This window comes from Mytilus trossulus, chromosome 11 (assembly GCF_036588685.1).
Source record: "Mytilus trossulus isolate FHL-02 chromosome 11, PNRI_Mtr1.1.1.hap1, whole genome shotgun sequence".
In the NCBI taxonomy this organism is placed as follows: domain Eukaryota; kingdom Metazoa; phylum Mollusca; class Bivalvia; order Mytilida; family Mytilidae; genus Mytilus; species Mytilus trossulus.
In genome coordinates, this window is record NC_086383.1 from 15,477,173 (window position 1) to 15,494,305 (window position 17,133).

A 17,133-nucleotide genomic window follows, 5' to 3' on the forward strand; every position below is an offset into this window, starting at 1 on the left:
CTTAAGATGTTGGTTCCGATTATACTGCCAGCATACACAATTTACAGGAGAGAAAAAAGAGAGCTGCAAGCATTGACCTTGATAATGATTCTGATTTTCTTGAATTTTCGAATTCGTAAACAATGAAATATTTACTGAATGGATTGAATTGTTCCAGATTATCTTTGTCATGTTTGTTGTGATAATAAATTCTTCTTATTTTGGAGGAAAAAATAATAACATTTGACTGTTAATGTACTATATCATAATGCTGAAGATGGATGTCTGCTTAACGTCCGGCGGTAAATTAATAGGATGAGAAAATATTAATGTACATGTAATATGAATATTAACTCTGCTTTGTACTAGACAAACACTCTGAGTCGGGTTTTTGGCCTTTTTAACTTTTTTTTATTCAAGCGTCATTGATGAGTCTTTTGTAGACGAAACTCGCGTCTGGCGCAAATACAAAATTTTAATCCTGGTATCTATGATGAGTTTATTTTAACGTGCTAGTTTACAAAGTAACAGTCCGCAGGAAGACATAAAATATTGAATGGAAATGTCCCTTTATTCTAGAACAAATTATTCGACTACGATCCAAAGAGTCTTTGTTCTTACTACTTAATGGCGAGTGCTAAGCAGAGGACAGCAAATACCAATTTTAAAGTCTTTGGTTATAAAAGGTCGCCTTAATCAAAATCAGGTGCTCTTGGATGGTGAGAAGATTCTGTTCCACTAGGGACATCCGTCTTGTTTATTATTGTCAGTTGAAATGATATTACCGCTGTATATTAAAAACTAAAGGGTAGTGAATTTCAAGTGATCAAAACAAAACCCATCTTTGATTTAATGACATCATTTAATTGAAATCATAATGAAAATTAGTTACAATACAAATGTGTTATATAAAAAGTACACAACTTTGTTCTTTAAATACGATTTCTTTACAGTATAAAATACTAACTACTAAACATTCAAAATAGTGTATTTGTTATTTCCTCCAAGATCTGATGAAAACAATTCCAGATATCAAACCTCCGATACCACTAACGATACATAAACCGAAAGAGTAATGAAACTTGGACGAATCAAGCTTATCTCCGAGAAATTGCATTGTTGCAAAGACGCATACACCAATCAATGTAAGTCCTCCTGAAAAAAAACAATATTATATTTGTTATCAATATACAGAGAGAGTGAATCTATAATTGTTGAAATTACATTGGGTTTTATTATCGAGGGTAAGAATTCGCCGTTTTAGAATCTAATATGCATTCTGGGTAATATTCATTAATGTGTACACGAAAAACGTTGTGATTGGTTAAAAACGTCCTAAATAATGGTAATCCAACCAATGACGTGACGTAATTTTCATTTTGGTTACAAACAAATAAATTACTCATAGTCCGTTAGATTCTGAAACGGTGAATTGCCTTCATCGACAAGCGTGAAACCATCCTTCTTCGCTACCGTACTTGACATGGGTTTTTTTCGGAAACAGATGTTATAATGTAGATCTAGTTATGACTTGGATAAATAGACAAGAGATGAATAGGTTTCCTTTTATTTTAATCAATCGACTGTGTTCCCTTATGCAACCTATTAACAACGTTAGCGGTACCGATGTTAGTGCATTGGGTGTGTGCATTTCGACAATTAATGTATCTTCAGTAATGCTCTAGTTATTTATTATTCCAACTGTTGAAGAGCTGATTAAATCATAAATGACGTAAAGTAAACCAAACCCATATAAGGAATCAGAACTATGCACGAGGGAGATATATGTATTCTTTCATTAAGAATTACTAGTATTTCGAAATTTTATATCAGAAATAATAGAACAATACCCGTATTTTCATGACAGTGTTTTAGTTCTGAATAACTGACTAACGATATCTTCGATGCCGTATTTGCATGCCAGTACCGAACGTTGTTCTGGTCAATCTCCCATGCAGAGTTATCGGTCGATAAATATGCATGGGAGATTGTCTTCTGGTAAGCTTCAAAAGATTTGATATAAAAAAAAAGATTTGTGTTGTTGTTAATACTATGTCTGTTAATTCACTTGATTTACGAGAATAAAGATATAAAATAAATATTTTTTAAAAGTGTGTAATACTTATTTTCAACTATCGTGCTTCAAATGGGCAGCAGTCCATTTGTTCACCTTAGAACCAGTTAAAATTTAAAAAGGGAAACTACTTGTGTTAAAGGTGCATGTGTAACAATTTAGTCCTAATCAAATCGGTAATTGGCAAATATACAATTGATTATATCTACATCATTTAAACTCTGGTGGTTAGTTGTTTCATTGGCAATCATACCACATCTCAATATTTTTATATTGAATTATACTGTTACAATATTGCATATGCAATTATTTCTTTACTTAAAATACGTAGATATTTTGTTTTTGAAAGTCCTTCTTAATTGGAGACAAGGCAAATACACAAACTTTTCTTTTTTCTAATTGTGACTTGGATGGAGAGTTGTCTCATTGGCACTCATACCACATCTTCTTATATCTATAAACAACACAAACAATATAGTGTTTCTGGCAAATAATGCGATGGACACATAATTATATTTATATATACCTGCCATAAGATTGAGCAAGCCTGCAACAAAATTCAGTATTCCTTTTTCCTTCAGTACAAATACTTTTAAGACAGCAATAATCAAAGCCGCTACAAATGACACAAGGGCAAGGCATTCCAAAGCTCTAGCTGCTTTAAAACTGTCGTTGAGTATCGACACAGGAAAATCTGTAATTGAATCAAATCAAATCAAATCATTTATTGGTATAATATCCAAATGCAGAATCGGCTCAAGACATACAAAACAAGAAATGATTGTAACAGGATGCTGTTACGAAGTCTCCCAAACAAAGTACCCGTAATTACAGTCATTCACAAGGTCGCCGAACATTAAGCAAAGTCCAGTAAAAATTGGTTTGGTCCAGTAAAGTGATATGCATTAGTGACCCCTGGGGACTGACATATTTGAAATCTTTGTCTTGTTTATCTAATGAAAAATAGAACTGAAAAAAATATTTCATATTCTGACTGAATAAATTGACAAAGCACAATTTATAGTTTACTCTTTCATAAGGTATAATTTTCTTTGTTATAGTTTCATTGCAATACATGAATATACAAACGATTTAAATATTATACCATTTGTGGTATTCATAATATTTTGTTCATATTTGCAAATTTAATAAAATAAACACTTTTCATGTTAAGTTTAAGTTTTCTTGTTTCAACTTGCTGTGAACAATTATTCAGTCCACTATATTAGAGTCAAGTAAATAAATTATGCGATCCACTAGAATTATTCCTACAATTCTTAGAGACAACATTTTTGCAATCTGTTCTTCAAAGATCTTCCTCCGTACATCTTTATTGGATGGAGCGACGTAAATGAGTGGACAAAGCATCTTTATTTCAACAACAAAATACTATTTTTTTTCTTCATTTGTCCCTTCTTTCGATTGATATTTATGTTGTTGCATTTACACGATGATGTTCTTGTGCATCTATGATAGGACTCCTTTTTGTTTATAGTCATAATGTTGAAGTTTCATATTTCTTTTGTAGGAAAAAAAACCATTCCATTTCACATTAATAAAAAAAAAGCACACAATGTAGAAAAATATCAACTTTAGGTTTTCTCTTCAGTATTGACCTGTTGATCATGAAAACCAAGATGTCTGACCTACAAGTAATCAAAACTCAAAAATTATAAATGAAGAGAAATACAGCAATGAAAAAGGCTATTTTATCATGTTTTTGAACATTTTGATAAACTTTCATTTGAATATTAATTGTGAGTACTTTTATTTCAGTGCTTTGTGTCTCTGGTTTTTATATAAGTTGTGTTTGTGCCTTGTTGCAATCTTTTGAGTTGAGCCAATTGCAACAAATGTTTACAGTTTGTTCAAATGTTGTGCGGTTATTAAAACCACTGTCCCAGGTTAGGGGTGGATTGAGTGCTCTCAAGATGTTTTTTTCATTATTAGTTGTTTTTGGCTTTGAATTAGCTGTCAGTAACTGTAAGTACTAACAGATCTGTACGTTGAGTTTTTTTTGTTATAGGGAAAGACTATATTTCGAGCCACGTCCGGTCTATGTTTTTGGTAGCTGTTTTTCTGCTTTTTTGCATTCTAATGAGTTAATAAATTTGAGAATGCAAATGGGAATGTATCAAAGAGACAACAACCTGACCAAAGAGCAGAAAACAGTCCTTTTCAACTGATTTTTTTATAGTTTTTATATTGAACTGACACTTTCACCGTTGTCCTTAATTACAGGAGGATTTGGCGCCAGCAAACATATTAAACCATGCCACATTTTGTAAGTGTCTGTCCCAAGTTTTAGGCCTGTAATTTAGTGTTTGTCAATTGTTGCTATACATATATATCATATTTGATTTTTGTTTATTATTTTGTGCACAAATCAAGCACTTAGCTTTCGCCTTTGAATTGTTAAAGATTTGTTATTTAATGGCCTATGCATTATAGGTTTTGCACATTATCGAAGGCTGTACAGTGAACCAAATTTGTTAACTTCTATGTCTTTTGGTCTCTAGTGGAGAAAATTCTCATTGGCAATCATACCGCATCTTATTTTTATACCAACCCGGCCATATTCTGCCTGTCCAAAATCTGGAGCCTGTACATAGTTCAGTGGTTGATGTTGGTTAACGTCTGTCATATTTGTTTTTCATAATTTTTTTTTTTTTTTTTATATAAATTGGCCTGCTATATTTGAAGTTTGAATTGTTTCAAATTTTGTATGGGTTGCCATTAATAGATTACTATAGAGCATGTATAGCATGTATAGGGTATGGTTTTTCTCATTATTTAAAGGTCATCATTGACCTCTAATATGTAATTGCATTGCTTACATCCACTTAATTGAACTCTGGTGGATAGTTCTCTCATTTATCATACCACGTCATATTTTCATAATAACCATTATTCAAGGGCAATAACTTTTTTTTTTATAGAAGTGGACTTACCATTAAGGCTTTGTTGACTTCTGTAAATCTTGTTTTGATGATAATTAGGGCCCCGCTGCGAATGGCGGACGCCCTATAGTTATCAGTATGTCCGTCCGTAACAAATTGTGTCCGCTCTATATCTAGAGAACCGTTATGATTTCAAAGTTTATACTTGACATGTATATTAACCAACATCAGAGGGTGTGTCATAACTATGTACTACTTCCTTGGTCAAAGGTCAAGGTCAAAAACTTTGGTTTCAGTTGACAACCCCATGTCCAATGATGAAGATACAATTTTTTTACCACACATTACATATTCACAGCGGGGCCCACAGAGATGGCTCCCATCTCAATGATATCTTGTTTCTTTGTTTATAGTTTCCCTTTATTTTCTATTGTTCTTGTCCTACATATTAAAGGGTAGAAATTACCCTTCAATGGCAATCACTATTTGTAGGCAACTGACAATTTTGGCTCATTTGTATATCTCGTCTTGCTCATCATTTTTGCTGTTTAATATTATCGACGTTCTATGAAAATGAGGTCACAGTAATATTAACCTTGGCAGACAGACATCTTTATATTTTTATATGACATCTTGCAGTCATTCCATACACCAATAAATGCTTCGCCGAGCGCAGTTGGAGACGACCGCAGAGGTCCAACCCTGAACAGTTTGGGCAAAATGGATACACTATCCGCGCTTGACACAGGTCTGAATTTGGATTGTTATTAAATATTTGACACATAACAAGTTTCTGACACAGAATAACTGTAGTCACAGAACTTAAAATTGGTTATATGATTTGAATTTATATTCAATTTTTTGCTTTTGTGGAATACACTATGCTGTTGCGAATTGACACCCTTTAAAAAAATTAAATATATTTATCCCCCTTTGTTTTGCAAAATAAAAATATTTGAAATTTTCTTTTTGAATTTCTAAAATGTATGACAAAAAAAATGTCCCCCCTCACAATTTCTCCCACCCCCCCCCCCCTTCCTCCAATTTTTTTCCACCGGGGGGGGGGGGGTTTCCACAAAAAAAATTCTTTCCATAAAGATATTGGTCATAATCTCAATTCAAATTTCCACTGGAGTTTGCAACCATAATTCCTTATTTAAATACATCATAAAAGTCTTAAAATAGAAAATGACATACACAATGTACATTATCATGGCTAAAATTAATATTCCTTAATCAGCATTTTAAAAAAGTAACTTCTAAAAATAAATTGACAGCTTATCACCTCAAGACAATACATTATTTCTTTATACATAATTTAAAAGCAGTGTAAGCGAGGTAATCCAAACAAAACATTGTACTTTTTTTTTAATTGTCCATTAACCAGGAAACCCTCGTTTTTTTCCCTTTTTTGCCCCTAATTCCTAAACGATTTGAGCCAAACACCACCCACCCTCCCAAGCCCCAATCCTAACAATCCCTTTGTGGTATGGAAACTTGTGGTATAATTTCAGAGAGATCCATACACCGTTCCACAACTTATTGTCTGGGAACTAGAAAAATAAAATGCTTATTTGGGCCCCTTTTTGGCCCCTAATTCCTTAACTGTTAGGACTATAACCCCCAAAATCAATCCCAATCTGCCTTTTGTGGTTATAAACCTTGTGTTCAAATTTAATAAATTTCTATTTACATTTACTAAAGTTATTGTCCGGAAACCAAATGTCTTTGGACGAGCTGACGACGACGTGATACCAATATGCGACCGCAAAATGTTTTGAGGCCGTATAAAAAGTAGACCTTTGCTTATAATATTTGATAAAATGACAAACCCATAAAACTTAGCGGTCATGATAATATGAATCTGCCAGACAGACATGCACACCTTACAATCATTACATCCACCAAACATAATTTACCTATTGCTTAAAGTATATGATAAACTGATAAATCCATGAAAACTTATCATTGACCAATGAACCATGAAAATGAGGTCAAAGTCATATAAAGCATGCCAGACAGACATGTGCACCTTACAATCATTCCATTCACTAAATATAGTGGTATTATTGCTTACAGCATCTGAGAAATAGACCAAACATTGTCCAATGTACTACATGGATCAAAATAAAGTCAAGGTAAGATGAAACTTGCCAGTCAGACATATACACCCTACAATCATTCCGTACACACAATATAGTTGAGCCATTGCTAATTAGAAAATAAGAAATTAGAAAAACTGCCCATAAAACAAAATATTAACATTGAGCAATGAACAGTTAAAACAAGGTCAAGGTCAAATAAAACATGCCGGACTAACATGTACATCCTAAAATATTTTCATACACCAAATATAGTTGACCTGTTGCATACAGTATTAGAAAAACAGACCAAAACACAAAAACTTAACTTTAACCACTGAACCATGAAAATGAGGTCAAAGTCAGATGACATTTGCCAGTTGGACATGCACACCTTACAATCATTCCATACACCAGATATAGTAGACATATTGCTTATAGTATCTGAGATATCACTGATCCATGAAATGAAATCGAGGTCAAGTGAAAACTGTCTGACGAGTTCTATTATATACCAATAGATATTGAAACCATAATCATGTCAATGTTCTGTGCTGTATGGCCGAAAAGTGGACTATACATTACAATCACACAATGCTGGATGATAAGAAACTATTAATATTTTGGGTGGAGGGATATCCTAAAAAAAAAATTATGTAAATAGCTACATAGATATAGGAAGATGTGGTGTGAGTGCCAATGAGACAACTCTCCATACAAATAACAATTTAAAAAGTAAACCATTATAGGTTAAAGTACGGCCTTCAACACGGAGCATTGGCTCACACCGAACAACAAGCTATAAAGGGCCCCAAAATTACTAGTGTAAAACCATTCAAACGGGAAAACCAACGGTCTAATCTATATAAACAAAACGAGAAACGAGAAACACATATATTACATAAACAACGACAACTACTGTACATCAGATTCCTGACTTAGGACAGGTGCAAACATGTATGTTAAGTCTAATAGTAGAGTTTAAATGTTTCATTGATTTCAAACGTGAAATAATTTTGTTTCAAAAAAGTGTTTTAGAATTCATAAATAAACATATATTGATACGTACGTTATCTGCTTTGTTGTTTAAATGTTTAGTTATAGATCAATATATTGCATTAACATATCCAGGGAAAAAAAGATATTCAACTAAAAAGATTCATCAACTATAACAATACTAAAGGGCATTGATAACTAAAACACAAATACACACTTAATTTCATTGATGTTTAAAGGAAATCAATCATCCCATGGGATAATTATAGTTCAATGGGATTTGTTTTGTCCCATAGGATTTTTTTGTCCCATGGGACAACAAATATCGCATGGGACTACAATTATCCCATTGGACCCAAAATAATCCCATGGGATTTTTTCAAAATCCTATGGGATAATGGTCAATCCCATGGGAATTTGCCCTGTCCCATGAGATATTGAAAATCCCATGTTTTTCTAAATCAAATTGCAAAATATGTTTAATAATAACAGCAGAAAAGCAATGAATTTATTGAATCCCATGTAATTCTGCACATTTTGAATATATACATTTTGAATATATGACACTGTAGCTCTAGAGGCGGCGGCGGCGGATTTGCAAATTAGTGTTTTGCAAATTAAAACTGTCCAGTGTTTTGTACAATACTTGCATTTCTTGTCTGTCTCGTTAGAATCCATAATTTTACTTGGCTTATGAAGATGTCGAAATAAAAGTATATACAATGCAACTTGTAAAACATTAGCAAATTGCAATCATCTCTATCATGAGATGATAACTTATGGTTATAAATTTAAATAAATTATTCATATTTCAAGATATGTTGTCATCAATTTATTTTTATTAGTACACTTTTATAAAAGCTTGCACAACGTACATGAATAATTCGAAACAATTATGTTGAATAATAGAATGCAAAGCTGGTAATCTTGGGTTGCTTTCATATGGCATGGGTTGTTTTCATACGAAATGAAAGCATATGACGGAATCAAATAATTCGTCTTTCGTCCAATAAAATGTCAGTATTGTATGCATTGAGCTCCTTGTGTTAATATAAGTATATGAATATAACTATCCCCATTCAAAAATAATTTCTGTTAAGTCATACCTAAATGTAAATATTTGTTTTTCTTCATGCGACAAGTTTCGTGCTAGCCAGCAGAAGGACTCATCCGGGTGCGGGAGTTTCTCGCTGCATTGAAGACCCATTGGTGGCCTTCGGCTGTTGTCTGCTCTATAGTCGGGTTGTTGTCTCTTTGACACATTCCCCATTTCCATTCTCAATTTTAGAAGTATAATTATGTGGAAATTTGTCCTTATTGACACTAGAATAACAGAGGGTGACACGTCGGTGCTCATTTCCAAAATCCCGCGTTCTGTTATTTCTTCCCACTCCCTACAATTTTCTTTCTTTTTCCCAGATCCCACATTTTTACTCCAAATATCCAACATCCCCACTCTTTTTATCCCCTATATCTCACATCCCCAATATGTTTACTCCCTATAGCTCAAATCCCCATTTTTTTACCCCTTTTTTTTAAATCACCCTCGGGTCTGTAAACCACTATGTAAATCCGACCACAACAATTCATTTACATGTACGTGTATAGGTTAATCAAAAAGCCTTGGTGTAACAAAGAGTGTGAACTGCAGCAAATTAAACAAAACAGTGCAAAATTTGAATAATTACAAAAACGTTTGTTGAATAAAGTGGTGCTTGTATACTTCCTCAAAAATAAAAAATTCCTAGAAAAGTTATGTAAGGGAACGACTATGTGATTTTCAGGGTGTGGGATTTTGAAAATATATATACAAATGTGCTGGCCTGGTAAGAACTGTAAACAAATCTTTCCCCCGGCGATATGAAAATTTATATCTCTGTCATGAAAAACACGTGCTTTTATACACTAACCTCTGCTGTCTATTATGTATATTTTGTATGAATTGACCTTTTGTACACGTCTGTGTCTGAGGAAAATAAAGTTTTTGTTGTTGACACGAAAAAGGCAGATTGTTATTACGTACAAAGGTGAAATTAAATTTTTCGCGCGAAATATATAAGCCCGCATCGAAAAACTGTGAAAATGTATGGGTCAATCCTTCAAAAAAAAAAATCAAATGGTCCACATGTCCTTAAACTTTCCTTTTGAAAAAATTGTTTCAGAAGGAGAGGGAAAAATTATTTGTTCAGTTGAAAATTATTGAAAACAAAAAAAAGCGTAAAAAAAAATATTGATTGAATAAAGTGTTATTCCTGTAGTTATATGTTGTTTTTTATTATTAAAGTTAAATATTGTTTTACCCAGAAAAGAAAACAAGCCCTCAAGTTTTTTTTTAAGATTAAGAAAACAAAAGATTAAAATCAATACCTTCAATATCAATACATATTTCTGGTATTCCCTTTTGTGCTTGACCACACGTTTTCCATAATCCAAAGTGAACTGTATCATCTGGTTTGTACCAATAAGTAGTAGAAAATCCTATTACATGGATAATTAATGATAAAGCATTAATTATTATACCCCCAATCACCATCCGTGGAACGTCTGCTAAAAGACTCGCCATTCTCCTCAATGAGTTTTGCTAGATTTGTGTTTAAAATTGGGTTTACCGGCCTTTTTATTAAGATCATACATGAGTTGACCTCGATAATTACAGTTTTCAGAAATTCGAAAATTTACTGGATTTATCGGTTTAGTCACGTTTCTCCAACATTTGATAATTAGACTAAAACAACATTAGGGATTAGGGGTCCTAATAAGGACTGGCATCGTGATAATTACCTTTATCAGGTCTTAACTAAAATATTGTAAAAAGGGATATTGTTAAAAAAAGAATTCTATCAAAAAATTAACAAACCAGATATTTTTGGTCGAGTATAACCCGAAACTGTTACTTGATTGTTTTCATCCGTATTTGATTTACAAAATTAAAAAGGTTATTCAACAAAAAAATCATTATATAGACAAGTGAATTCTTTATCAAACTGAAAATTTCCTAAAAAAATATTAAGAAATAATCTCGAAATTATTATTTTTAAAATATTTTTTTTTATTAAAAGTAACATGAAAAATCGAAATGTTCACTGACTGTACCTCATTTTAGTAATTTATTCTATTACTTGATATAGTTTTGTATTTTTGTTACATGTAAATGTTAAAATCTAAACCAATGCAAAACAGCCAAGTTTTATTTATGTAAAAAGTCATCGAAAGCTATTGTCTTCTAGTGCGAAGAACCATATCTACTTAGTCGTTCTGTCTGTATATCACAAGAGTCGAAGCCAGTTTTCATGGTATGCTGTCTTAAAAGATGAAAGAGTCAGTCGTATATCTGTCCACTTTTTCCACGAAAACAGAGCTGGTACAAATTGGGTACATCACGTCGCGTTGTGATCTATATAGTGTTTAACTGTGGGAACTGGCGTAATGACTCAAGATATATAAATTCGTAATAGCTCTCAAAATACAAAATGTTAATTTTTATTCAAGATCGAAACATTGTAATCTATAATACATTACTATGAAAAATAGACAAAATTATATATAAAAAAAGCAAAAAAATTGCTTTCGGCCGTACGGTATTATACTGGATGTGTAATGATTGATAATTTAGTCTTAGATTATTTGTTGCTTATTTATGTTTTTGTACAGTTCTTTTATTGTTCTGTTGCACCAATGTCTCAAGATAAGGGGGAGTGTTGGAGCCTGTGTAATATATTCGTTTTTCGTTCATTATATTGTACATAAATTAGGCCGTTAGTTTTCTCGTTTGAGTTGTTAAACATTTGTCTCAAGCTTCTCTGGTCCTTTTATAGCTGACTATGCGATATGACTTTGCTCAGCGTTGAAGGCCGTACGGTGACCTTTCTTTGTTAATATCTGTGTCAGTTGGTCTCTTGTGAATAGTTTTCTCATTGGCAATCATACCACATCTTCTTTTTTTTTATGTATAATTGTAACTTCAATGTCATTTGGTCTCTTGTAGAGAGTTGTCTTATTGTCTATCGTACCATGCAAATCTCTTTTTTTTTTTTATAAAATAAAAAAATTACATCACTGCGTAAGATTATATCGACTTTTACAATTTTGGGAGACTATTAAAAAATATATATATGTCTTTAAAAAATATATACCTTTTTAACAATATTTTGGTTAAGAACAGGTGGATTACAGGTAGATATCAAGATCCAGTCCTTAAGAGGACCCCATAATCCCTAATGTTATTTTAGTATTTTTACTAAATGTTGGAGAAACGTGACCACACCGATTTATCAATATCCTTGAAAACTTGCACGTACGCGGCTAACGATGATGAATGACAGTTTCCTGAGGCTATGTGATATTTTCAAAATGTTTTTGTTGTTAAAGTGTCACAGGTGTGTCTGTGTATTTCAAGGCTCTAACGACTTGATATTAAAATTTAATGATAAAAGTTTGAAAATGGATGACTACTTCAGATAAAATAGACAATAGACTTTTAGTAAACTTTGAGAATTGACCCCAACAAATAAATGAGAAGGATATTTTAAACGAAGATCGATGACTGTTGAATTGAGTGTTTATCAAAATAATAATAATAATAAAAAAAAAAGCTAAAAATAACTTTAGAGATAAAAATTAAAATTATCTTGAAAATGAAGCTATTGTAACGGCTTTTTTTGGCTGCAAAATTAATTTATTTCGGTTAAGTCCGATGTATGTTTACAGTGTAAAATATCAAATATGCATGTAAGATTGAAATGTTCTTCAAATCAAATGTATGAAAGCCCAAAATAACAAAATTATTCTCGTCGCGACAAAACCCATGCATGTATGGAAAGCCAACGGGGTCAAAATTCCTACTTCGTAACTTGTCAATTTGTAACTTGTAACTGTGTGATTTGTCAATTTGTATATTGCTGTTTTGTAACTTGTCGATTTGTTAAATGTCGATTTGTATATTGTCTATTTGTATATTGATGTTTTGTAACTTGTCGATTCGTTAATTGTCAATTTGTATATTGCTGTTTTGTAACTTGTCGATTTGTTAAATGTCGATTTGTATATTGTCTATTTGTATATTGATGTTTTGTAACTTGTCGATTCGTTAATTGTCAATTTGTATATTGCTGTTTTGTAACTTGTCGATTTGTTTAATGTCGATTTGTTTAATGTCGATTTGTATATTGTCTATTTGTATATTAATGTTTTGTAACTTGTTGATTCGTAAATTGTCAATTTGTACATTGATGTTTTGTAACTTGTCGATTCGTTAAATGCCAATGTGTGAAATGTCAAATGTGTGAAATGTCATTGTTGTATTATGCTAACGATCATTATGACGACAGATGGCGCTCGGTTTCTTCTACGGTGTATAAGCCTCCTGTAAGTAGGAGCACCGGCATATGGAATATATACCAATGTAATTTTAAATCAATTATGTAAAGCACATTTATATAAAAGAAAACAAATAGATAAATACATTGTTTGTTTTATATAGCATGTATATCAGGGTCTCAAAACCTGGGATGGGATCCTGTATTAAGATATCGCATAGATATGTCGCTGGAACGGGCTTCCCGCTTATCAACTTCGCAAATATATTACTGTCACTTGGCAGGAAATTTATACTTAATATTTAAGCGGTTCAAAATAAGACTAAATACATGAAATATAAGACGGTGCTTGAAAATTTACACTAATAGTGTCCTGGGCCGCGAATTTTGAATTAAATGTATCATGAATGGGAGGAATGGTTTGACACTTATTATTCCTTAATATTATAATCTCAATATAAAAATTTCAAAAAAGAATGCAATTCTCTAATGATGTTTTAATACAAGAAGCAAATAGACGAACATTCTTTATTTATTTGGCTCCTGAGTAATGAAGATAAAAGATGTCACAGTTTATTAAATCATATTTGAACTTTGCAAAGACAAACTGAATGTTTTTTTTTAAATGAGTTACTTAATTAATGTATACTATATATTAAAACTGTATTGAATATGCACTATTTTGTAATAAAATCTAAAGGAACCAGAAAACTAAACGAGAACCTAAATTGGACTACCAATATTTCCAAAAATTCAACGTAGTCAAGAAGTCAAAATTAACACTAGGATTCCTGATAAGAAAGTTTTTCAGTGCTATAGAGCCAGGCAATTAAAAAAAAGCTCGTCCAAAAAAGGACAATCAATTGCTGCCAAGGGCCCGATTGAACAATTATCAGTCAAGAAATGTATTGAAAAAAATTGCATATCAAGAACTTCAAAAAGTGTTTTGAGATCTCAACGAGCAAAATACCACAATGTTCCAACTTATTTTTCGTAAAAACAGTATTCGAGTGGAACCACCTTGAAGAAACTGCAGTGCGCAAACCGCCAGCGTTGACAGTCGTTCGTGAACTACTCTCGTGCATCGTCAATACATCGACGGCGCTCTGTCTATCGTTGTATTAAAGCCGGGGTTTTTATCCACAACGTTTTCCTACAGATACAGATACAAATCTAGATAATCATGGTACTAGATCGAAATATATTAGGAGGTTTTACCTCTGGATAGTTTGTTAATGACCATGATCGTAAAACTATGAAACTGTTTATTTTTTACTACACGTGTCACCTACTTAAAATTGACAATGGAAATGGGGAATGTGTCAAAGGGACAACAACCCGACCTGGGATCATGGTTGACTGCTCGACAGAAGAGCCAGGCGGAATACAGCATGGTTTGTCAATTGAGTTAGGATTATATTGTTACGAATTCATTGCAAATGATTTTTTTTTATTTTACATGACATGCACATTTAATTTATTTAGCTTTATTGATTAACATCGTGAATCATTTCGGTTAATTAACGATCCGATCGACAAAATATAAGATTTGGTAAGGTTGCCGGGCTATAAGGAGGTGTGTCACCGGGTGGGGATCATATCGGGAATACTAGGCGTTAATAAGCAGCTCTTGCGATCGAGGGACTCGTGAATATTTTGAACTTTTTGGTTGTAAATTTTTATAGAACGGGAATCTGGAAGCGGCAATTTTTAAGCTTCTTGACCAGAAAAATTCAGTAGGCATGTGTATCAATATATATATGTCAGCCCTTTCCCCTCCTGTCAGAATAAAATGAACCGATAATAGCATTTTAGGATTAATAGATAAGTTTATTACTAGAACCTGGGTTTTCCAGTAATGATGTAGCCTTTTATAGGCGACTATTTGGTATTATGTTTTCTCATTGTTGAAGGCCGTAGGTTGCCTATACTTGCTTACATCGACTTTATTTGAACTTCGCTTTGGTTGATAGTTGTCTCATTGGCAATCATACGGTTTATTATCACATCTCCTTATTGTATTTACCTGAATAATCCAGTCGTTATATTCCACGGACCAACGACTATTTCCATTACCTCGCAATTAAGAGAGATCGATTAAGTCGAGGGACTTGACTAGTCGGGATGTATTTTTATAGTTTCCGTTCTCGAACGAAAGTCCACGTGAGTAAATAAAATAAAACTGGGATCCTGTAAACATGCAATTCTTGTTATGCTTTCTTTCAGACGCATTTGCTGTAATTGATTGATTAAAATTACTTAGGTATATATATTCCATATGGAGGTGCTCCTACTTACAGAAGGCTTATACACCGAAGAAGAAACCGAGCGCCATCTGTCGTCATAATGATCGTTAGCATAATACAACGATGACATTTCACACATTGACAAATCACGCATTGACATTTAACGAATCGACAAGTTACAAAACATCAATATACAAATTGACAATTTACGAATTGACAAGTTTCAAAACATCAATACACCAGTTGACAATTTACAAATCGACATTTAACGAATCGACAAGTTACAAAACAGCAATATACAAATTGACAAATCACACAGTTAAAGTTACAAATTGACAAGTTACGAAGTAAGAATTTTGACCCCGTTGGCTTTATATATGCATGAGTGCTGACGCGACGATTTAAATCGCCATCTATCAATTCAATTATTGATCGAGTCGTCGTGACTAGAGCATGTGATTGAAAAAATACAGAAGAAATTGGACAGATTTCTCAGTCGATAATTTAGGAAACAAAATATTCAGAGTACGAAAATGGAATCAAAATCATAAGATTGAAATAGAGAAGAAAAATATACGTGTTTCTGTATAGTACTACGTGTGTATTAAAATTAAAAAAAAAACTTTTACTTTTAAATCTATTAACGCATTTTTCCATAAGTTACAATTTTACATTTTATATTCACCAATCTAATTGACATATGATTTTTTTTCTTTAGGGATTGCAGTGAACAATACGTCATCTAATGATGGTTATTCATCTACAAACTTTTATTTCCTAACAAGATTTTACCAGATATTTTCAGAAAACAGTTTAGATAACACACCCTTTCCTTCTAATACGTCCGGAGTTTAAATTCTTATACAACTTGAACTTCAAACTTTTAGGAAATAAACAATCATTATACAAAACGCGATTACTGTGACAAGATTTTACTTGTCATTTAGTTTCAGGTAACAGTTTAAATGACACACCTCTTTCGTTAATTTGGTTATCAACACGTCCGGAGTTTAAATTCTTATACTTAAAACTTTTAGGAAATTAAAACAAGATTTTACTTGCCATTTAATTCTTAAATGACACACCCCTTTCGTTATCAACACTTCCGGAGTGTAAATTTACTGAAACTGATTTGAGGGTCTGGATCGGGGTCCTTCATTTTTGTATTCTTATTTTTTTAGGCCGTTATTCTCTATTCTTCATATTCTAGCAACTCATTATTCTCTATTCTTCATATTTTAGCACGACATTATTCTCTATTTCTTATATTTTAGGTCTATTTTTCTCTAATCTTTATATTTTTTGCCCATTATTCTCTTTTCTATGAACCCCCATTTCCACCCTCATATATTGTTAACGAATTGATAACAACATTATCATGATTATCATGGTTATTTTCACTTGTCCTGTTTCATAAATCGAGCAAAATTGAAACGTAGATAAAATTGAATATTAAAGATTCTTAATTATAATTATATACCTAGTTAATATCAGATTTTTTTGTGTTTTTTTTTAATACGGGATAGCCGGTTATTTTTGCAT

At 32.4% G+C, this 17,133-nt stretch overlaps 1 protein-coding gene across 1 annotated transcript; it reads right to left on the minus strand.

Moving 5' to 3' along the window:
- Positions 1-822: 822 nt before the first annotated feature.
- Positions 823-10,678, minus strand: LOC134691725 (uncharacterized). The gene is made up of 3 exons (XM_063552281.1): positions 10,398-10,678; positions 2,580-2,747; positions 823-1,134 (listed from the first exon to the last, which is right to left on the minus strand). The coding sequence occupies exons 1-3, from the start codon at positions 10,591-10,593 to the stop codon at positions 974-976; spliced, it is 525 nt and encodes a 174-aa protein (XP_063408351.1). The 5' UTR covers positions 10,594-10,678; the 3' UTR covers positions 823-973.
- Between the last annotated feature and the right edge of the window lie 6,455 nt (positions 10,679-17,133).

Excerpts from the sequence above, each read along its gene's own strand:
- LOC134691725 (XM_063552281.1), bottom strand. The coding sequence starts at position 10,593 with ATGGCGAGTCTTTTAGCAGACGTTCCACGGATGGTGATTGGGGGTATA. Across the intron at positions 2,748-10,397 it reads AATATGTATTGATATTGAAG|ATTTTCCTGTGTCGATACTC; the intron begins GTATTGATTTTA and ends ATTCAATTACAG. Across the intron at positions 1,135-2,579 it reads CTTGCTCAATCTTATGGCAG|GAGGACTTACATTGATTGGT; the intron begins GTATATATAAAT and ends GTTTTTTTTCAG.